The sequence below is a fragment of the Chelonia mydas genome, chromosome 5, assembly GCF_015237465.2.
Source record: "Chelonia mydas isolate rCheMyd1 chromosome 5, rCheMyd1.pri.v2, whole genome shotgun sequence".
In the NCBI taxonomy this organism is placed as follows: domain Eukaryota; kingdom Metazoa; phylum Chordata; order Testudines; family Cheloniidae; genus Chelonia; species Chelonia mydas.
The window spans coordinates 50,123,045-50,147,168 of NC_051245.2; the positions used below are offsets into that span (position 1 = coordinate 50,123,045).

The 24,124-nt window shown below is 40.6% G+C and overlaps 1 protein-coding gene across 5 annotated transcripts in view; it reads left to right on the forward strand.

Annotated features, from left to right (window-relative positions):
* Positions 1-24,124, forward strand: part of MSH3 (mutS homolog 3) — a 184,891-nt gene that overhangs the window by 21,166 nt on the left and 139,601 nt on the right. For all 5 annotated transcript variants that reach the window (XM_037903159.2, XM_037903160.2, XM_027828751.3 and 2 more), the window contains one exon: positions 23,310-23,422. In XM_037903159.2, coding sequence (XP_037759087.1) covers positions 23,310-23,422 — 113 coding nt within the window. The remainder of the gene's footprint in view (positions 1-23,309; positions 23,423-24,124) is intronic.

Sequence of the window (24,124 nt, forward strand, 5' to 3'; positions counted from 1 at the left end):
GGGTGGAGTTGCAGGTATTCCAACATACTACCATTAACACAGGATTTCCTTCAAAGGCATCACCACCGTAGAGAAACACTACTCTAGTACTGTGACTATACACCTGATTTTGGAGTCTTGTATTACAAACTTGCAATTGGCATGTTCAATGCCAGGGTTAGCTAATTAGAAAATGTGGTGGGAGGCAGCTTTAAATGTACTTTACAATAAAAAATAGAATAAAATGCCATAAATACTTCAAGTTGGATTTTCTGGCCAAACTATGTGTAATTTGGTACTTACATTTTTCTTGAATATTCTGGACTTGCACTTGATTATTGAGTCAGAGACTTTCTGAAGATAATTTATGGTGGAGGTGTCAAATACACAGTTGAGATTGAATGTGTCCTGTTGCCCATGTATACAGTTAGTACGGAAAAAGATACTGCAAGTGATGGACAAGGTTGTAGGCAGAACAATATCACTGGCTCTTTTTAAAATTGTGTAAAATCCATGATATTCTGCCAAGAAATGGCTTCTGTCAGAAATACAGTGCAGAAAGGATTAAATTCACATGCCCCTTTCCCACTCAAAGCCAAAATAAACAGACTTTGTGTATAGAACTATGTGTGAGCTGAGGGATGAAATCTACCCCCAAATTGCAGGCAGGACATAAGAGAAGCGTAGCAGCTGTTTGAAGTCTTAGACTGAAATAAAGGCCTCAGTCCTTCACATCTCTTAGGTGGTAGGATTTATGGATACTGGATTTACATAACTGTGTACTTGATGTCCACAGCTTGGCCCCTCTCAAACCACCCTTATGCACTGGACTATGTAGAACTGGCTCAGATCCCAGCTTTGCCTTTGAGAGTCTGAAAGAGGATCTCAGATATCTAGCCTTTGATTTTCTTGGACAATGGAAATAGTTAGTTAGTTTGAGGGTGGATTGATTAAATCAATTATTTTAATAATAAAAATGTATGGACTTTGAGAGATCATATAATCCATTCCTCTGTGCTGAGGCAGGACCAATTACACCCAGCCCATTCCTAACAGGTATCTTTCCAACTTGTTCTTAAAAACCTCCAACGATGGGGATCCTACAACCTTCCCTGGTAAAGTACTCTAGTACTTAACTATCCTTCTAGTTAGAAATTCTTTCCTAATATCAAACCTACATTTCCCTTGCTGCAGATTAAGCTGTTATTACTACTTCTCCTACCTTCAGTGGACAGGAAGAACAATTGATCACATTCTCTTTTCCACATCCCTTATGTTTGAAGACTATCAGGTCCCTTCTCAGTTGTCTTTTTTTCAAGTCATGCTCAATTTTTTTAACCTTTCCTGATTGGTCATGTTTTCTAAACCTTTTATCATTTTGTTGCTCTTCTCTGGACTCCAGTTTGTCCACATCTTTCTTAAAACTTAGCAGCTGGACACAGTACACCAGTGGGACTGTATTTCATCTTGCAGATTCTGACACAACCTTTTTTGCATGTTTAGGGCAGATTTCGATGGCCTTTTTTATTGCAGTGACAGTGGTCTGACAAGTGAGTGACTTTAAGTATCATATTCTCTCTTCCATACCTTCAGTTCTTGCGAGAAAGGTAACTTTTCAGCTTTGCCTGGAATTTGTTCTCCTTTCAGTCCGAACCTGGGTATTCTTCTCCTCTCCCCGCCCCCCCCGAACGCACTGTGTGACAAGCTGCACTTCTTGGATGTTAAACTTGTACTCAAGTTTTATCTTTCTGGTGAAGTAGCATCTAAAATCACTATTACTAGAAGGGTTGAAGGGTGTGTTCTTGTGGTCTTTGATCAAGATCATCAGGATGTCTTGTTCTGAGTTTGAGAGATGACATTTGACTAGAGAAGGCTCTGCTTCATGGACAGTGTACATCGAAGCATTGATTTCCAAGGTGTGTAAGATGACAACGTGGGCATCTCTCTGCTCCTTTATATGTATTAGTTGACCTCTCTGCTTCTCAGATTACCTCCTTTTGCTGTCTAAGGGCCTGCTAGCAGCCCAAGAAGGTAAATACATCTCCTAGTGTTACTGCTTGCTACACCTGCTGTCTGTCCATTAATCCATTTGTCAGAGGGGGGGAAAGTGAGAGATGCAACAAAGGAAGATAATTGACCAGTAGTTGTTTGCTGTAATCTCCTCTTTACTCATCCTACATCCCCCACTCCCTTCTAGTTAATGTGCTCTTGCTTGTTTGTTTAATACTATTTTTGCTATCTTGTGTACCGTTTCCTCTGGCTCTAGAAGTTTCTCTAACCCAAGGTATGGTGTTTAGGTTGAGGTTTATGTACTTAGGGGTGGGATTTAGGAATTCTTTTGCCCACTTGCTTCCAGTAGGTGGCACCATAATGCTTTCTGTCCTTTAGTCAGCTATCAGAATGGGGGAAAAGGGGAATAACTAGTAAGTAATTTCCCCTTTGTAATCATAAAGAATAAAATTGAGGTCCTTTGTGTGACTGGATGGTGAATAGAAATAAATGCTGACTTCAGTAGTAATAATTTGGAGTTGCAACTTTGTTTTAATTTGAAATGTTTGAACGTCAGAGACACGTCACTGCTTTAGGATTAAAGAAAAATCTCAGTGGGGTGGTTGCATGATGTAACCCCCAATTAACAATTGTATAAATGCCTAAAACCCAGATTTGCAGTGCAAACTGATGTGTTAAGCTGTTGTAATTTTCTGGGACGGCCATAAGGGTTTGGATAGATACCAAAGGGAATTATTTACAAAACTGAAGAAGTTAAGACACTTTGTAAAACATGCTTTGTTTCATATACAACTTAATTATTTTTCCTCATTCCCCTAAGGAAATAATAGTTGGTTTGTTTTTAAAGAGTTATGAGTAGGATTGGTATTTGCACCTGTGTGTATATACAGGGGTAATATCACAGTTTTTTTAACTTTGTGGTATGCTGTGAGGAATATTCTGATGGGCTTCAGGGAAATTTTCTAAGTTTCTTATTAGCGTTGGCCTTTAGGCTCCATGAAGGAAAATCATAGCTTTCATGTTAAACAACAAAAAAACCCACAAAAAAATACCTGAGCTACTAGCTCCTTGACTTGCAGAGAGAGCTTGGAAGATGTTAGCCTATGTAAATCAATGTTAATTGATTGTTACAGTTGAAAAGAACATGTAGCTTCCCCACACTTAATTCTTTAATGTACAGTAAGTCAGTTAAGCTTAAGGGGTGTCCCAAAGAATCACCAAAAATTGAGACTTGTGCACAAAGATGTGTTCATAGTAGGGAGGAAACAGTTGTGTTTGGAGTGGGCAGCAGACATGGCGGTGCTACTTGAAAATGCTATAGACCAGGGGTAGGTAACCTTTCAGAAGTGTTGTGCCCAGTCTTCATTTATTCACTGTAATTTAAGGTTTCACGTGCCAGTAATACATTTTAACGTTTTTAGAGGGTCTCTTTCTATAAGTCTATAATATATAACTAAACTATTGTTGTATGTAAAGTAAAGAAGGTTTTTAAAATGTTTAAGAAACTTTAAAACTAAAATGCAGAGCCCCCCAGACTGGTGGCCAGGACTCGGGCAGTGTGAATGCCACTGAAAATCAGCTCGTGTGCCACCTTTGGCACTCATGCCATAGGTTGCTTACCCCTGCTATAGACCATTGGCTCATCGCCAAATGGGTGTACAGCAGTCAGCTTCCCCCCTGTGACTGCCTGCCTGAGCTCTAGCATTGAGTTTGAAGAGCTGGTACTTAGAGGGGATATGGGGTTCTATCCTGCTGCCAACACCCCTACCCCCAATCAAAGGGGCCTTACTCTCCTACACTGAGCCCCTCGTACCAGCCTGGAGAGACTGCCAGCAGTTAGCGTAGGCCTGTACATCTTGAGCTATAAGGGACACATTCTCTAACTGACTACTAGTATAAGGTCATGTATTGCTCACAGGTGCAGAAAATTTTTGAGGGAACTCAGTAAAATTTTGGCATCATGTTACTGGTACAAAGTTCTAGAACTTAACATGTGGACAATGAGACTTCAAGCCTGAGGTGTAAAGGACTGGAAAAAAGTGTACATGCTGTATTTTAAATTTTGAGCTGTTTAATCTGGTTATGGAATTAAATGTGGCCCAATAGATTTCAGACGCAGCCAGGATCAATCTTGAGGCTACAGCTGGTGTCAAAGTGAATGCTGGTGCTTTGAGCTTGCCTAATTACAGAAATAATTTGTAATTGCTGTATTAAAATGGAATTATCATTTAATTGTCAAAATATTATTTGGAATGAATGAAAACGAGATATAATGAGAGAGAGGGATCTATAGATAGGTATAGATATTGATTTTAAATTAAATTTGTGAGTTGATTTAATGCTTATGACAGTGAATGACAAATAGCCCTGGTTTGAGCCAGGCAGAATAGAAACTGCCAACTACACCAAACAGTGTGATGTTTTTGTGATTGATAGAGGGAGACTGCAATTGGCTAAGAACATCGGAGTTATTCTGTTTTGAGTCCAGTCTAGGTTTCCAGAGTTGAAAAATGCGCCTCACTTACTGTGCTTGGCTGTGCTCTAAATGTGCACTTACTGTAGGATCACAATCTACATTAATTACTGTATATGCTCTATCATAAGCCGGTTCGTTTGTAAGCTGGCCCACCCAAGATGGATAAGTGAAAATGGAAAATTTTTATGACCCATTCATAAGCCGACCCTTTATTCAGGGGTTGGCAAACTTTGGCTCCCGGGCCATCAGGATAAGCCGCTGGCAGGCTGATATGGTTTGTTTACCTTGAGCATCTGTAAGCACGGAGGTAAACCTAAGTAAACAAAGTGTCCCCTCCCATCAGCTGCTTACCGTGATGGGCCGGGACAGCAACTGGTGGGGAAATTTTTTTGGGGGGGAGAAGCTGGGGATCAGGGGAGTAACGCCTGGGACCCCCACACTCTCCCCATCCCTTCCAACCTTAGCTGGGGTGGGCCAGGGGAGGATGTCTCTGGCCTGGCCAGAGCTGCTCCGGCAGGTTGGGTGGTGCGGCCACAACCTGCTCCGGTGGGCCAGACCGGGTGGCGCAGCCGCAGCCTGCCAACCCTGGAGCTGCAGCTGCTTCGGAGGCGGGGGGGAGAGCAGCGTGGCCAGAAGCGGAAAGACTCTGGCCCCGCCTCTTCCCTTCTGGCTCTGCTGCCTCTCCTTGCCCCCTCTGTTGGGGGGACGGGCTGTGTCCCACCTCTCTCTACCCATTCATGAGCCAACCCACTTCTCTGATGCTTCCCTTTTTTACTAAAAAAAATTCTGCTTATGAACAAGTATATACGGTACCATTGAGGTCTTGGATTTCTTATAGTCACCAGATGCTACCTTTTTGTCACCATTGAACTGGGCTTGGTTTCAGTGGCAACCTTGAAATTAGTGGGAATCTTGTGTATGCAAGGAATGCAGAATAGAGCTCTGTACCTTTAAGGAAGTGTAAATGTAGTGCCTATAAAAAGTACTGGAGGGAGCCCTTGGAGGCTGAAGTCCTGTACTGAACAGGTATGAAAAGGCAACAATGGTATGAGTTTCTCAACTGTTACTTGGAAGGATAATTAAATATCCATGTCAATTCAATCCTTTGTTGAGGTTGCAATAAGGATGTCAAATATGGTGGTGGTATTTGATGTAGTCATTTGTTACTGGGAAGTGGACCAAGGTGAGTAACACATTTTGATTAGCTTATTAATATTACTGTATTTTGCACTAATATTGTACACAATAATATTGTATTACAATGTCCAGAGGTGTGCTAGACACCTCATAGTACAGATAAAAAGACAAAGTACTTGTCCTGAAGGATTAACAGTTTAATTTAGACATAACACAAGTGGGAACAATTGGAAGGGGAATGAGAGGAAAATCAGGAATGGCTATACAGTGAATGCATGGAAACACTAGTTAAGAGTTCGGAGAAGAGAGAGAGAGAATGAATAAAAGAATTTTCCAAATATTGGTGTTCTGTAATCTGCTGAGGAGCTTTCTAGGAACCATCACCCACTTGGTTTCTTGAACTTTGATGAACATTCAAACCATGGTGGGGAAACATAGATTAGCAAAACACTTTCTGTGCATTAGAGTTGTATAATAGAAGCTCCTTGCTTAGTCACTTAGGGCTTGTCTACACTGGCAATCTACAGCGCTGCAACTTTCTCGCTCAGGGGTGTGAAAAAACACCCCCCTCAGCGCAGCAAGTTTCAGTGCTGTAAAGCACCAGTGTAGACAGTGCACGAGCACTGGGAGCTACGCCCTTTGTGGAGGTGAGTTTTTTTTTTTTTTTTAGAGCACAGGGAGAGCTCTCTCCCAGCGCTCTGCCGCAGCCACACAAGCCATGTTAATGCACTGTCGCGGCAGTGCTTTAGTGTTGCCAATGAAGATTAGTCCATAGTAAAGGCAAGTGTATGAGAAAGAAGGGACGTTGATTAATGTTTTGTATTGATAGTTAACATTTGTGTTTCTCCTCTACCTCTTCTGCAGACTTGGGGGCAGGCAAACTAAGGACTCAGTATATAAGTTTTCAGTGATGTTTCTTTCATGACTATGAAGAAAAGTGGCTAAAAAGGAGGAGGGGCTGTTTTGTGTTTTTTTGTTTTTTTTTCCCCATTCACACTTCACCATTTTTTCTTCTTTCCACAATTTAAAGCCCTGTAGCTCTGGTACACGGTCAAGTGGTGTTGGAAATATGACTTGAGCTGAACTCTTGCCAGAGATAGTCATTTAAGTGAGGCCTCAGATTCTCAAAACATACCAGACGGAAATATCAAGTCAATTCAGAAACTTGATCCATGTTCGTGATAGTGCATGACCAAGCAATCCATCAAGCTGAATCTGCCTTCATCTACTTATGTGAAATTTATTCTTTTATTTGTAAAATCATTTCTCAGATGCTCTGTGCTGAGCTAAATCTGTCAGCTCTTTGGTCACAAAATAGCAACGAACTTACAAAGCAGTAACATGGAAAGTACATTTATTGTAGCCTCTGGATGTTACACGTGACATTAGACTTTGCGAAGTGACCTACTGTGAAAGCTCTCCCTTTTTCCTGTGTCAGTTATTCATAGTCTGAAATAAAGTTGGGTAGCCTGTTATTGTTAGGATGTGCTACTTTTGACCTTTGATTTCAAGTGTTTTTAATTATGGGAGTTATTTAAAAGGAACAATATAAATATGGACAATTACTGAAAAACTTATTATGAATTTCTAATATATAAATTAGAAAAGTCACTGTATTTTAGCATTTCTGTAAATCTTCAAGGGAAGCCTAAAATAATTAATTGGAAAATCAACAAGTCATTTTCATCACACTTAATGGGTTTTTAAATCTGTAGCAGCTTATCAAAGGAAACATAAATTAGAACAGTAATTGAGTCACCAGCTGTCCCCTGTTTCTGTCCAGACACTTCTATTAAAAACATGGCAAAACGAATGTAAGGTAAATTTTTTTTTCAACAGATAAAAAATACCCTGTGCCAGATTCTCCTCAAGCAGTTTGTTTTAAATTATAAATTCTCAGTTCAAGACATACTGGGCAGTCAATACTTGTGGGCTTGTCCTTCTGTAGAATGGAGCTAGGCTAAGCTGTCAACTAGCAGTGAGGCCTCTTTAGAGCATAACACCAACAGTCAGTAAGACAGAATGTCCTGCTCTAGTAATTGGGAGTGCTACATAACTAAAGTTGTGTGTGTCTTATGGGTATCCAACAGTAGTAATCTTCCTCCTACTTCCCCCGTCTAAAGTTTTAAATCTTTAAAATACTGTGTAAAAACTCTTGAATCAGTTTTGATGAATGGCTGCATTTTCCCCCTTCACTGCCACATCAGGGATGCTTTCTCAACAGGTACTTCAGAGATGGCCACTGATGCAGCAATGACTCACTCCAAGCCCTGTCCCACATACTAACAGTGATAGGCTGCTATTGAAGGTGACACTTTCAGTAGTTTACCTCGGGTAGCACGCATAGTCTGTCTAGCTGACATATTTGGGCACCTCAGTGAGCTGATGTCTTCTTTCCAAGGGTGAAATATGAATGTTTTGTCCATCTGTGAAAATTAGTTTCTTGCAGTGCAAAGGAGAAAAGGTCTTGTTTTAGACTGCATGGAATGAGGACCCAGCTGGGAACCATCAGGAACTACTAAGTCAGTGTCTTAGAGATTTTAGATGCAGCTTCAGAACTGTTTTCCTGGTGACCCACAGAGGGGAAAGAGGTGGCCTACCAACCCCTTTAACTTGTTGAGTCTGCAGCACTGACTGGGCCATTGCAAGACAAACTGACTCTGCAGTGGTTTCTCTAACCAGAAACTCAGCAGATGTTGGCCACCTCTGAAGGAGCACCACCCAGCTTGAATTGCAGAAGCCTTGAAAATTGTTATCCCATTTTTGTATTTCAGAGTCAGATTTTTATTTGGTGGTAGCAATAAAAAAAAACCCAAGTATTGCAGGTACCTGTAGGTTAAAAATTTGACCTAAAATCAACAATAATGCGTCCAGTTTCGTGTGCGTATGGATGATGAATGAGTGCCAGAGTTAAAGTGTAGAAGCTACGAGAGCAGTCTCTCACTTCAATTTCTTCTGTCATTTAATTTACCTCTTAATTCGCTCCTGTTTTCTCTCCATTGGCTCACTTTCTGTTCTTGTTCTTTCCATACCATACATTAATTATTGCCTCTTCTCCATCAGCCACTCTCTCTCCTTTTCACTTTCCCTCTCCTCTCCATCACATAAGCCTCTCCCTCACTTTCAGTGTGTGATTGTGAAAGTTAATGTGATATGTGGGGTGTGTGTAAGAATGCAAGATAGATCTGAACAGCAACTTAGAGCACTTCTGCACCAGGACCACCAGAGCAGTAGCCAAGGGGAGCCTCCTCTGCCCTCGCTGATTGCCAGCAGCCAGGGAGTAATAATTTGGAAGAAGGGAATGAGACCAGGAAGAACTTCTCTCTGAGCAGGCTTGAAGCTGAGCATCAGTTTAAATGTGTTATCTGTGCCCTAGTCAAAGGGCTGTGGTGACAAGAGAAGTTAGAGTTTGGGTGTCCTTTGTAGCTACAGTTAGATAGCTCAGTGCCAGTTATCCTTCGTAAAAAGGCAAGTAATAGTTGAATTTTCCAGCCAAGATAGTGAAGACTGTATAACAGTTTTTAGAACTTTGCAACCAGGTGCTGTTGCAGCACCCAGCTGGATGTTTTTTAAAAGGGTGAATAAGGTTTGTGACCTACGGGGTACATAATTCAAAGGCTGTTCTTTTTGCTAGAAAGACAAGCAGTAGTTTTAATTTCTAATTAAGCTAGGTTTCACTTTGTTGTAAAATAAAGTACAATTTAATTACTTTATGGCTCTGCTGTACACAATAGGATGTGATTTTTAGGATGGTATAGCTTCTCTAGTGCTTGTTTTTACAGCCTTTTGCAATTGCAGACTTAACTGATGTTGTCAGGCGCAACATCTTGTTACTTAATACTTTTTTTTTTATGGTAGCACCTAGAGGTCCCAGGACAGGTGCTGTATGCCATAAACAGACCATTCCAGTCCCCAAAAGTTTACAGAGTTGTCCATAATACTAAGTAGGTTTGGGGATTTTTACTTGCATTTGAGGTAAACTATTACATAGCCTCTGTTCTGACTCAGTCTCAAATTGGTTCTGTTAGTGGCATTTTATATTAAAGTGAGGATAAAACTGAATTAAAGACGAGATGAGTCTCTCACACCAAAGACTGAGAAATCTTTATGTGATCGTGCCAAACAGAGAAATGCTATTAGATAATCACAGCAGCAACTATATTTCATTTTCTTGAGAGAATGATATCTCAGCCCAGAAATTCAGACCATCATAGTTCCTTGCTGGGCAACCAGATTTGAATCTTAGTTCCCTAGGGACAAATGATATGCAGTCCCCAGCCTGTTCGATAGTCTGTTGAAGTTTTATAAGCCAGACACTTCTTAGTAGAACTCTAGCATGGTGAATTCCACTCCGTAATTCAGCTTCTAAGGCACATATCCTGTCCCCAGAACACAGCCTGAGTCTATGAGATACAACACATATCTCAGCTTTGTGTGGGGAAGGCTATGAAGTTGTTACACAAAAGGTCAGTGACCGCTTTGGAAACTTCAGTTTCCCTGACAGCACCTTTATTTTCTATTTTGCTGGTAGAACTGTGTAGCAAAGGATCTCTTGGCCCACTCTGAATCTCTTCTCCCACCATTTTCTACAGTGCAAAAGGAGCTACTGTGGCACTGTACTCTATGGAGTACAAGCATATACAGCCCCTGTGTTGGCTCTGCCAATCCTGTCCTTCACCAGCCCGGTACAGCCAAGCTCTACAATAAGTTATACTGAATAAGGGGACTTTCATGCCTACAGAGATGGTGGAGCAGGATTTGCCCATCATACAAAATTTTGCCTTCGGATTTCCATAGTGAACTTCTCTCTCTGTTACAGAATTCCCACTGCTGTCATTAGGTGCCCTACCTGTGTAGGGAGAGCAAAGTGTCAATTCCCAAAGCTGTTATGTGGCTCTGAGTGTAGAATTTTGCCTTATATACCAACACTAATATATTGGAATACCGTTTTTCCCCCACAGCTGTACTGTGTGTTTCTGCCCCCTTTCCTTTATGATTTGTGTGTGACATTTATTCAGGGAGTTTACATGCTGGCCTCTTAGCTAAGAATTTAGGTATAAATAGTGTGCTATTTTATATTTAGCAAACTATATAATATAAAACAAAAACATACAGAAAAGTAAGTACATTTCTTTGAGTAGGTTATTTAATGTTTAGAGCTCGGAGAAAGTGGCTTTGAGGGTGGTGGTATTTCTCTATATTTCCCCTTACAAATAAATAACTAAACTTTCTTAAGAAATTTGTAATTAATTATGGATATACATTCTAATAAAATGTTTCTGGTATTAGATCTGATAAAAAAAAATTCTTTAAAGAAATCCCCATATTCATACTGAAATTTAATTAAGGCGTTTTAAAGTTTAGTCTTGCTACTTACGACTTTTCAGGCTTTCAATATGGCTGACATTCAGTTAACTGACACTGAATGCGGAACGGAGTTCTGAAAATATGAAAGTTCAGTGTCTATGCAGTTTATAAAGAAAGCAACTCCCAAAACTTTTTACAACATGAGACATCAATTGCCAAGAAAAGAACATGAAGTAATGATGTAAATAAGAAATGTTCAGAATTAGACAACAAAAAACCTATCTGAATATTCAAAACAAGTATGTTAGAATAACAAGCTGTTTTAAGCAAGAAATTCAAGAATGATTGCAAATTTTCTGCCTGTCTGCCAAGAATAATGACCTGTCACTGTAGTCTGAAAGCAGTGATACAGAAGCCTTCATTTCAGATCTAAATTAAAATCAGATGTTTTGGTCTTCAATTATTTTGACCTTCCAACTTTTCTGATTAAGCTCATTATTGTTTTAGACTTGTTTGTGTGAGAAAGTACTAAATATTTTGCATGTGTGCATATAGGTTCCAAATAATTTTGAATGTGTTCGGAGGGCCAGTGATATTTTTCATAATTTATATAACAATAAATACACAGGAGGTTGCTGATCATTGTTTGGCTGCATGTGTGTTCTTTCTGTGTGCTTCCCCAGCTCGGCGCAGAGAGCAGAAACAGCAGACTTTGATTGAACTACTCAGTAAATTCACAGACTCGGTTTTCAGCAAAGGAGCTTGGTCAGGTTTATTGTTGATGAAGCATGATGCTAATGCCCAGGCTTAATGATTACAGGTACACCAGCACAAGTATGCTCATGACCGGCTCAGTTAGTGGCAGGACTTTCCATTATCCCCTCGGCCCTACCCAGACACCCCCTCAGCAATACCTCTTTATACCTCAATGCAAACAAGTTACATATTGCCCCTCTGACATATTTGGGTGCCACCCATTGCCTTGTACCTGTTTTGATCAAAACATCTATATCCATCATGCTGTTATCCTGATCTTATCTTTAGGATGGGTCAGTGTGTTCCTGTTATCTTTGGGGAATGTGCTGGTATCAAGGTGTTCTGGTACCACCCTTCTGGAATGTGTCTGCGTGTATATTCTTGTACCTAGCACTACTTAGGACTGTGTTTGTGCAATGTCAGCCCTGTTGTTGCCAGAGTCTGTGAGCAGGGCCTGCCTCTTGCTCACAACTTAACTTTGCTTTATACCAGCAAAGCTTTAACCACTAGTTTAGTTCAGGCCTCTGATACAAGGGCTTATGTTTCGGGCCCTCTTCCTACTACAGAGATCAGCTCATACTCAGCTTTTAAAGGGGGACTTCAGTATGCGCTGGGAAAAATACTTAAACATTGAACATGTCCATCCTTTATAGGCTTGGTCAGGTATACTTTTTCTTGTTTATTTACTGTAGCAAAGATTTTTATTTTAATTATGTTCCTCCCTACAGTTAAGTCATAATACTGAGTTTGTTGATGCAGTCTCTCTATGGCACCATACTGTGATGTGACAGAAACACATGATTATGGCTTCACTGCAGGATCTGGCAGGAGGGAAGCTTTTTTCAACAGACATATCTTTAAAATTATCATGGTAATATACCATAGAAGAACAGAGGGAAAGAAAACTGCTTTTGGTTCAGATATCCTATCGGATAGAGGTCTGTGCCAGTTTCAGGTCTCTGTCTAATAAAACATGTATATTCTGATGATGCAGTCTTTTGGGACAAAAAGTTCAAATTTCAAACCAAGGTTTGGATCTGTATCTTCAGATTCTGCATTGCAGTGCTATGGACAAGAAGTGAGGGTATGAAGAAGTATTAGACCTGATGTGTTTTGAACGAGATGTTAACCCAAGATCCCAAGTGCCCATCTCCAGTTGCTGTTTAACATCTCATTTTATATCCAGGCCCATGTATGTTTCCTTCACCTCTGTCCTTGTAGCCAGCCATCTTCAGTGTTGTCTGGCTGTTAAACTTTCTATAGCAGTTTGACACTTTTTAATGTGAAAAACGCTGCATAAAAACAAATTGTGGTGTTTTCAGTTATGCCACTTATTATGAGGCAATGTTTAAAAACTTTTGGCTTATTAGTACAGATTAAGTTGTGAGAAACGGTGGATTAGGTAATAACTCATTATGTAATGATATATTATGAGTTACATAATTTATTGGACCAGCTTCTGTTGGTGAAAGAAACAGGTTTTCATGTTTACACAGAGCTCTTCTTTAGATTGCGAAAGCTTGAAAGCGTGTCTCTTTCACCAACAGAAATTGGTCCAATCAAAGATATTAGCTCACCCCCCCCCTCCCTCCTTGTCTCTCGGGTATCTTGGGACTGATACAGCTACAATAACCCTAGAAATAGATTTAGTTGTTTTTATCAAGAATTCTTTTGAAAATATTGAATCAGTTATGTTTACAAATTACAACATAATTGTCTCAATCTAGAGCTGAATATCCCAGGAATATAAAACATGATTTGAAACTGACACTGTAGATTTTTTTTTTATGGTTGTGGAACTGTGATATTGACTATTTCTTATTAATTTCTCTAATTGAGCTGATCCTACAGTGTTTTGCAATAGACTTATTACAGAGATTGTCCTATTTTTTACCATTGGTGTGAATTATAACTGGCCTTTGGGGGGGAAAAGATCAAAAGCTGATTAAAATGATTATATAATTCCTTTCAGTTTGTTTCCCTCTTCCAAACATAACATGAATATAAGAATGGCCATATTGGGACAGACCACTAGTTCATCTAGCCCAATATCCTGTCTTTCCACAGTGGCCAATGCCAGATGCATCAAGGGGAAAGAACAGAACAGGGCAATCATCAACTAATCCAACCCCAGTCATCCAGTCCCAGCATCTGGCAGTACATTAGAACAGCCATACTGGGTCAGACCAAAGGTCCATCTAGTCCAGTGTCCTGTCTTCCAAAAGTGGACAATGCCAGGTGCCCTAGAGGGAATGAACAGAACAGGTAATTATCAAGTTTCAGAGTAGCAGCTGTGTTAGTCTGTATTCGCAAAAAGAAAAGGAGTACTTGTGGCACCTTAGAGACTAACCAATTTATTTGAGCATAAGCTTTTGTGAGCTACAGCTCACTTCATTGGATGCATTCAGTGGAAAATACAGTGTGGAGATTTATATACACAGAGAACATGAAACAGTGGGTGTTACCATAGACACTGTAACCAGAGTGATCAGTTAAGGTGAGCTATTACCAGCAGGAGAGCGGGGGTGGGGGAGGAGGGGGGAAAACCTTTTGTAGTGATAATCAAGGTGGGCCATTTCCAGCAGTTGACAAGAACATCTGAGGAACAGTGGAGAGTGGAGGGAGGAAATAAACATGGGGAAATAGTTTTACTTTGTGTAATGACCCATCCATTCCCAGTCTCTATTCAGGCCTAAGTTAATTGTATCCAATTTGCAAATTAATTCAGATTCAGCAGTCTCTCGTTGGAGTCTGTTTTTGAAGTTTTTTTGTTCAAGAATTGCAACTTTTAGCTCTGTAATCGAGTGACCGAAGAGATTGAAGTGTTCTCCGACTGGTTTTTGAATGTTATAATTCTTGATGTCTGATTTGTGTCCATTTACTCTTTTAGGTAGAGACTGTCCAGTTTGACCAATGTACATGGCAGAGGGGCACTGTTGGCACATGATGGTAGATGTGCAGGTGAACGGACCTCTGCTAGTGTGGCTGATGTGATTAGGCCCCATGATGGTGTCCCCTGAATAGATATGTGGACACAGTTGGCAACGGGCTTTGTTGCAAGAATAGGTTCCTGGGTTAATGGTTCTGTTGTGTGGTGTATGGTTGCTGGTGAGTATTTGCTTCAGGTTGCGGGGCTGTCTATAAGCAAGGACTGGCCTGTCTCCCAGGATCTGTGAGAGTGATGGGTCTTTCTTCAGGATAGGTTGTAGATCCTTGATGTTGCGTTGGAGAAGTTTTAGTTGGGGGCTGAAGGTGATTGCTAGTGGCGTTCTGTTATTTTCTTTGTTGGGCCAGTCCTGTAGTAGGTGACTTCTGGGTACTCTTCTGGCTCTCTCAATCTGTTTCTTCACTTCAGCAGGTGGGTATTGTAGTTGTAAGAATGCTTGATAGAGATCTTGTAGGTGTTTGTCTCTGTCTGAGGGGTTGGAGCAAATGCGAGTGTATCGTAGAGCTTGGCTGTAGAGAATGGATCGTGTGGTGTGTCCTGGATGAAAGCTGGAGGCAAGTAGGTAGGAATAACGGTCAGTAAGTTTCCAGTATAAGGTGGTGTTTATGTGACCATTGCTTATTAGCACCATAATGTCCAGGAAGTGGATCTCTTGCATGGACCGGTCCAGGCTAAGGTTGATGGTGGGATGGAAATTGTTGAAATCATGGTGGGATTCCTCAAGGGCTTCTTTACCATGGGTCCAGATGATGAAGACTACAAAGTCCCCGCCCCCTCCTGCTGGTAATAGCTCACCTTAACTGATCACTCTCGTTACAGTGTGTATGGTAACACCCATTGTTTCATGTTCTCTATGTATATAAATCTCCCCACTGTATTTTCCACTGAATACATCCGATGAAATGAGCTGTAGCTCATGAAAGCTTATGCTCAAATAAATTGGTTAGTCTCTAAGGTGCCACAAGTACTCCTTTTCTTTTTAGGTAATTATCAAGTGACCCATTCCCTGTCATTCATTCCAGCTTCTGGAAAAGTTGGAGTCTTAGGAGCACCCAGATCATCTTGGCTAATAGCCATTGATGGACCTATCCTCCATAAACTTATCTGATTCTTTTTTGAACCCGGTTATACTTTTGGCCTTCACAACATCCCCTGGCAACAAATGCCACAGTTCTGGAACAGTCGTGTAAATGATACCTTTTATTTTGACACTTACACTGCTTTTGTGAATAAAGGCTGTTTTCCATGAATGATAGCTCTGTGTTTCTTTTCAGTGGACTATAGTTTGTCATTTAGTGAGGCGTTTTCTTCTGTTGTGCCTATTTTGCATTATATTATTTGGTTTTAGCAGAGGAAAAAGCCAGCAGTGTTATGTTTACAGTATGTACTTTATTTTTATAATATTCTAACCTGATATCAGAAATACACTACAAAATATGTTCACTACTAAATATCTAGGCATAAAATGTCAGGCAAGTGTTATTAGTGACTTTAAAAATCCATATTTTGTTTAAATTTATTATAAACAATGATGAGTTGATTGAGAATCTGGCTTTTGCTTTTTGGTCAATGGCAGTGCAATTTTTTGACAGTATTTGTTAATCTGATCTGAAGTTCTAAAGGATATGAATCTTTTATTAAAAAAAAAAAGAAAAAAAGACTAGATTTCTGTGGATTAAAGGTCACACTTCTACCTTTTGACAAGTTTAAAAATGAAGAAACATCAAAGAGGAGGCAAATGGAAGCTAAACCTAGTGTAACTTAAACTGTTTGGGGAAAACAGTTTTATTTTTTCAGGCCAAGTTTGCTTAGTATGTTGAAGGAATCACAATTTCTATAGCAGAGGGCTAGCTCTGCTATGGTTGCAGTTAAAGAGGAATTAATGAAGAGGATACAATATTCAGTGCTGATTAAAATTTCTACCCAACAAAACTAGATCTCACTAAGAACAGTGTACACCAGTATTTTTAGATATCTGAAATGGAATTAGCAGATTAAATTGCCTCAAATTTACTTTTCTTTGAGTGATTGCGTATTTCCATTCCACTCTTGGTGTGTGCATGCCCTGTGCACTGTTACTGGAAAGTCTTCCTTCAGCGGTACACGTCAGGGCAGTTTGAACACCCTTTGCTGCCATGTGCCAGTGGTGCTGGTATAAATGGCTCAGCCAACCCCAAGCCCCTTCAGTTCCTTTTTACCACCCGTGGCGGTTGTTTGAACTGCTCATTTTGCTTTTGCAAGTGCTCTCAGTGGACTCTTTGTACTGTGTACCCTTGTATTTTGTTGTACATAATTTAGTGTTGTTACTGTTTTTAGTGTAGCTAGTTAGGTTTTACCCCCTCTGAGAGTTGTGGTTGATTTCTGGTGCCAAAAGATACCTTGTTCACCTGGTTTGAAGCACTGCATTTTCCTGTAATAAGGCTATGCCTCTGAGTGACCTACACTCAAGTTGCTTCAGTTGCCTCAGGAATGCTTGTATCAGGGAGCGTTGTCAAATTTCTAGGGACTTTAAGTCTTGCACAAAGGAAGCCACTGAAGCCACTGTAAAGTTTCTACTCATGGAGGTGGCCTTTAAACCTCCATCTGATCCAGGTTGGTCAGACTCTGCACCAAGTGCTTCGGCGTTGGTCAGGAGTGTGCCTCCTACCGTGCTTGAGTCCCAACGTTGCTTACCATCCTCAGTGCCTAAGAAGAGGCAAAAGGCTTCTAAGCAGACTGATGAGTGGAAAATCCCCTGCACCAAAGTCTACTAGGCATGGTGTTAAGAATAGAGTGCTGTCTAAGTCTAAGCACTGCACTGCTTCAGCACTGCAGAACCCAGCACCATTGACTCTGTTACCTAGGGAGGCACCATCAAGTCTGGAGCCAGAGGGAGCACTGTAGACATCTGGAGTATCGCATCTTACTGATACCTCAGTACCAGAGGCATTTTGAATAGTCAGAGATATCTCTTAAGCCTGTCGCTGTCAGTATTGCTGGCAGTTTGAGTCATCACTGTCAGTGCCAGCAGACATGGGGAAACCAGCAAGGTCACTGCAGTGCTCGGTACCATGCCAGTCCTATTTACCTCAGATGGCTTGCCTTTTGGTACCATCAAAGGGGAAACTCACAATGCTTATCTCTCATAATCCTACTTACCATGGAAGGCCCATGAGCCAAGCATCCGTTATTAAGTGGAATTGTTACCATCGGACTGTCCTCCTTTGTCTAATGTACATAGTTATCTCTGGAATATTTGTTAATGATGTTATACAATTTTTGCAGCTTGAGAATAACTCATCCGGTAGCAAGCAGGAGCAGAGGGAGTATGGCGAGACCATTTGGTGCCAAAATGTTGATCTGACTCTGAGCTGCAGAGTGATGGGGGACTAGCCAGGATGTCCAGAACTGTGAGAGCACTGCTAGCAGAAAGGAAATAATCTGATCTTTCCCCATGTCAGCTCTGAGCTTTATTACCAGTGTCCTTCAGACGTCATTTATCAATATTTGACCACCCCTTTACACACGCAAATAACAGTTCACTCAGAAGATAAATGTAATAGATAAGTAGATGATTTAGTCAGCTAGTTTCTTTTGATGTCATAGAATAAGTTTTTTACAGGAGGGGTTTAACTGTGTGAAGGGGTAGAGACTTCATGTACCAGGAGGGCATTTTGAATGCAGGAGGCAGTATTAAAAATATTATGAGGTCAGACTTGATGGTCTAATGGTTTCTTCAGACTTTAAACTCTATGAAACTATAAAACAGAATGCTAATTTACAAAAGTTTTTTGGCGTTACTTGAAATCTGAAGTGAGCTGTAGCTCACGAAAGCTTATGCTCAAATAAATTGGTTAGTCTCTAAGGTGCCACAAGTACTCCTTTTCTTTTTGCGAATACAGACTAACACGGTTGCTACTCTGAAACCTTTCTCAGTAATAAGTATCAAAAGTAGCTATTTACTAATTGGTAGAATATAAAATTAAGGTTTTCATTTTATTGGACGACTTCAGGTGTAAAGCATTTTAAGGAAATACTAAAAGTAGGGCCTGTTCACATACTGTTTAACAGCTATTCAGAAAACCAAGCTCTTTCAGACAGAGACTTTGTGTCTTAGTGCCTTGCCTATCACTAAGCATGCTGTGTGAAACACATTATGCTTTCTAAATAAACAATATGAGTATCACATGGGGAGTTGCTCTGTATGCATTTTAGTTGGTTAAAAAAACCAAAACCCCCACACACCAGAAAATTATAATTTTTATGTGTATTTTAACAAAGTGGAATTCTGAAGTCCTCTAAAGTAAATACCGTAAAATGGCTTTCCAGGAGGCAAATGGTGGGGAAAGTAACTAGAGTTCGTTGAGGAAAGCAGTGTATTAAATCCAAGTGAACTGAAGGAAAACCTCTGATTCTTTGTGTATTTTTTTCTTTTGTACTGTGTTTAATATGTTTCGTTAAGCACCTAGAACAGGGGCAGTCAAACTTTTTGGGCTGAGGGCCACATCGGGTTTCCAAAATTGTATGGAGGGCTGGTTAGGGGAGGCTGTGCCTCCCCAAACAGCCAGGCATGGCCCGCCCCCACCCTCTATCTGACCCCTGTGCTTCTCGCCCCCTGATGGCCTCCCTGGAACCCCTGCCTCTGACTGTGCCCCACTGCCCCATCCAACCCCCTCTCTCCTTCCTGACTGCTCCCCCGCCCCCATTCAACCCCCCTGTTCCCCGCCATCTGACCGCCCCGACCCCTATCCACACCCTGGCCCCCGACCTCCATCCCGAACTCCCCTGCCCTTTATCTAACGCCCACTGTTCCTGCCCCCTTACCACGCTACCTGGAGCACCGGTAGCTGGCGGTGCTACAGCCGTGCTGCCCAGAGCACCAGGACAGGCAGTTGTGCCGCCGGCGCAGCACAGAGCACCAGGTCAGGCCGCAGCTCTGCTGCTGTACTGCCCGGGAAGAGCTCGCCACCCAGAGCATTGTGCCAGCGGCGCAGTGATCTGAGACAGCAGGGGAGGGGCTGGGGGGCTAATCTCCCGGGCCAGGAGTTCAGCGGCTGGGTAGGAGGGTCCCGCGGACTTCATTTGGTCTGCAGGCCGTAGTTTGCCCACCTCTGACCTAGAAGCATATGTACATTCAAAGACATTTAAGAAATGTCACCCTATTAGAAAAAATTGTGTGTTCCGTGTTATAATGGATATCTTAATTTCACAGTCCCTTCAACTATAACAGTGGCTGATGGATATACCTCAGAGTTGGTCCAATAAAAGATACTGCCTCACCCATGTTGTCTCTAGTATCTAAAAATCAACATTTTACTCTTTACAAGAAATAAAAATGGAGACTACTGTTTTGCTTTCTAGTCCAAGTGCAACATAGCATACAGGATTATCAGTAAAGGGCCCTATTGGTTCATTCTGAACATCAGTTCTTCTGAAAGAGAAAAAGGTATCAGTTATCTGGTGTGTGCTCATCACCACGCTATAAGGTGAATAACAAACAAAACAAAACAAGTGTCACAAAAAAAAAAAAAAAAAAGCTTTCCCTTTGAAAATGTTCGGTTTATTTGACTGGCTATTTTAGGGTAACAGCTTTTTCTAATGGTCCTTCTCAATTTTAAATCCATAAGTAAATGAAACTATCAATATCAAACTGTGTTTTAACAGCAACTCATTTTTAGAGGTTTTGAAAAGAATGATGTTTATGAAAGTTAACTGGAAGTTGAAAATTCTGATTTAAATGGGGATTGGTTTCTGAAGGAGTAGTGTTGTCATAACTGATCGGGCTATAATCAGAAAAATGGTCTAAGGATAATAATGTCACCGAATAAATGACACAAACATCAATGATTTCTTCAGCAAATTTTGTTTTTGTAGTGTCCTGGTGAATTTTAGAGAGGCTAGCTGCTGGTTTAATAAACAATAAATTGTTAGCATACTGCGTAAGTATAGCATAGTTACATCTGTATCAAACAGATGTTGGATAATACTATATAATTCATATTCCAGGTATCTTAAAGATCTTAACGAAGACCTGAGTTAGTTTTTTGTCTGATTTTAAACGTTGTGCTCTACTTTGAAGTATTTCTCATATTCTAAATGAATTTTTTTCCTCCATTTTCTAAAAGCTTTGATTATTTTGCTTGCATATTTGTAACATTATTCTGACACAAGAAGTAACTTTTTCAAAAGTGCTTGAGTGAACTAGGAGCCTAAGTCTCATTGACTTTGCAGGTTTCAAAGATATACTGTCTGTTTTTCATTTGCCAAAATTTTCTATAGAGGGAGATCATTTATATACAGGATCAATGACAGAGAAATTCACTTGATGAATAATGATAGAAGATGACACTTCACTGCAGCAAACTACACTAGTAATTATTAAAAATAGATATAAACTTTAAAAAAAATAAGTGCTGGGGTAGAGCCAGCAAGCAAACAAACCATCAAAGGGGGGGGGGGGGCTATCAGTATGTGGAGGAGAACCTCCTATTTTGAATTCAATTTCAAGAAATTCTCTCTCCAGGCACTCCTAAACTTCACTGTTTTGAAAGCAGACACTATTGTGAAGACACAATAAATAGAGCCTAAAAATAAAATCCCATTTTAAAAAGATTTATCTTGCCTCTGAGTTGATAGGATTTAAAGACCTGCTCTCTTGCAAGGCTGCCTCAAAGGCTTGCACTCTTCTATGCTCCAGATAGCATTCAGTGCATGTTGGAGAATTTAATACAAAGATTGACTTCTTGCAAATTGTTCAGGTGGCCATAGATAATAAATTAGGTAGCTTAGACCTAGGGTCATCACTGGCAAAATGGATGACTATGTTAGAGTAGATAGTAATGTAGGTTGGTACAAGCTAAAGGAACAAGAAGGAAAATATCATCTCACTGCACTAGTGTCAGTGGTGATGGTTTAAAAAATAATAATCAGAAATCATGTCCAGCCCCTTCAAGAGTGATAGCAGATTCAACAAGAGTCCTATTTATATCTCCTTAAGCATGTATCACCTGCAGAGTGGCAGCTTGGTCCTCTGTTCATACCTCTTCTAATCATTATGCCTTGGCACCTGCAGCGCTATCGCTTCTGTAGGCAACACAGTTCTCTTCTATATTGGACTGTGCTCCAACCCCTCCCCCGTTTTTTTAAAGGGGTACTGCTTGGGAGTCACCTGAAGTAGAGTACCCACAGGGACACTGCTCAAAGAAGGAGAGGTTACTCACCCTGTGCAGTAACTGGAGTTCTTTGAGGTGTATGTCCCTGTGGATGCTCCACTACCTGCACTCCTTCCCTTCTGCTTTGGAGTCTCCCTTGGTGAGACTTTGTGGTGGAGAAGGAACTGAGGGTGGTTCGCCCATGCAGCCCAACATAGCCTTAACATGGGTATGAGGATGTGTGGGGCACATGCACCAAAAATCTCTGATCAATGGTGCAGGGCGCAGGCACGCCTGAAGTGGAGCACCCACAGAGAGACACATCTGGGAGAACTCCAGTTGCTGGACAAGATGAATAACTTCTCCATCTTTTAATTTTAATTTAATATGGGATCAATACACAAAAAGAAGGGCCCTCCTATCAGTCTGAAAAACATTCCATTCCTATTGCATATATTGTATACTATAACATCTAGGAACTCCACTGAAGTATCACGATTCCATTGTGCTGGGTGTGGTGCAGACAAATAAAGATAATGCTCCCCTCTCCAGATAGGTGTCAGGCAGAAGTGAACAAGTGGACAAAACAGAAATATGTTGGGGAAGAGTGGCCTTCCTCCTTTCGGGAGATGCCCAATGAGCTGTAGGCTAGCTCAATGTCATGTAGGAACCCTCTGCCAGTTTCATTCTCCACAGTGCTCCTTCCTGGGAACTATGGGGAGAGATCTGTCCATCTCCCAGGGACGGGTCCCGTCCCACTGAAATGGGCTTCTCCCTTTTTAAGGCTCCTTCTCCAAGACTGGTATGCCTTGCAGGTGCGGCAGGGCTGCCTAAACCTAAAACTGCTCTTTAACCCTTCTTGCCTGGTATGGGATTCGTACACTGTGTCACAAGGAGTTAATCTGCAACAGCCATTCCTGATTAACTGTTCCTATTTGTGTGGATGCTCTTATTCCAGAATAAGAGTGGCTTATTCCAAATTTATTTGTTTATGGATTAAGCTAATTCAGAATAAGTGATTCTTATTCTGGAATAAGAGTGTTGACAAATGTAGTTAGTCAGGAATAGTAATCTGCTTGAAATTCACACCCTACCTTATTTCACATTAATTCTCATGTGTACAGAAGCCCTTAGCCAGGAAGATATCAGCTCCCTCCCTCTTAACTGTGTTGACTGTAAGAGTTTTTACAATTCTGAGTTGTAAAAATTGGTTTCATCACTAAAATCAGAAGATATAGTTCTGAAAACAGTCGGGAAACTGATCTGGTGAGTAGGAAGGTGCCACTTTTAGGTAATCACTTTTGGGAGTATAACTTAAGTCATACAGAGTTTTATGGAGAGAAGGCAGGTTTTTAATTAAAAAAAAAAAAAGTTAAAATTGTTTTAGAATCCCTCTTAGATTAGATGCCATAACTGATGTCTTCATTTACTATCCCCTGGCTTCTTAGCAATAAAAAGAGAGGAAAGAGGAAAAAAACAGTGAGTTGAAGTCTGAGCCTTCCTTAGTCTTGTTCATAAAAGGAGATTAAGAATTGAAAACCAATGAGCATTATTTTTTTCTTTCCAGTTTACGAGATGACAGAATTCGAATAGAAAGGATGGAAAGCATTTATTTTCAACATAGCCATGCTTTCCAGCTGATTACTGATTTTTATGCAAGAGGAGTGCTTAATACCACAGGTACTTTATTCAGAACGTCTTTTGACATTTGTAGTGCTGGTTAGTTGCTATATAGACATACAGAACTGGTGGCTAGTACAATGGAGCTTGGACATCTAGGTCTGACTAATACAAATATTTAATAATAACTAACCTTTGAATTGATACATAGTTGCAAAACAAGTAAAGTGGCGGGAAAAAGGCAGAAATGTAAAGATTATATAGTACTGTAGATATTTCTGAGAAGTTACCTCTGCTATATCTTTGACTCAATTGGAGAAGAATGAGAGTAGATGTGGAATTTCACAAATTTCAAGAATTATATGATCTGGAGAAGTGAGCAGTAGGCTAGTACTAAAGAATTCTTAACATTTTTCCCCATCTGAAGATACTTATTTTGAAAACTTAAATTCGTACATTGTGTAAAAAGTGGAAAAACTTGGGCAAAAACCTATGAAAATGTTTCTTAATTAACACTCTGATAATAAGAAACAGTTTAAAAAGCGCACTTATGCTTGTTTTAGTTTCTCTGCAGTAAAGTTTGGTAAAAGTCCTTATTATATTGCAAAATTTGACACTTTTGGTATTGGGTTGGAGGTTATAGTAGAGAGTATTAGGTAAAAGCAAATTCCACCTTCAAAAAGCAACTTTACAAAATAAGTCCTGATCTGCATGGGCAACCATGTGCACCTGTGCAGAGCCAGTACCACCTTCATGTGTCAG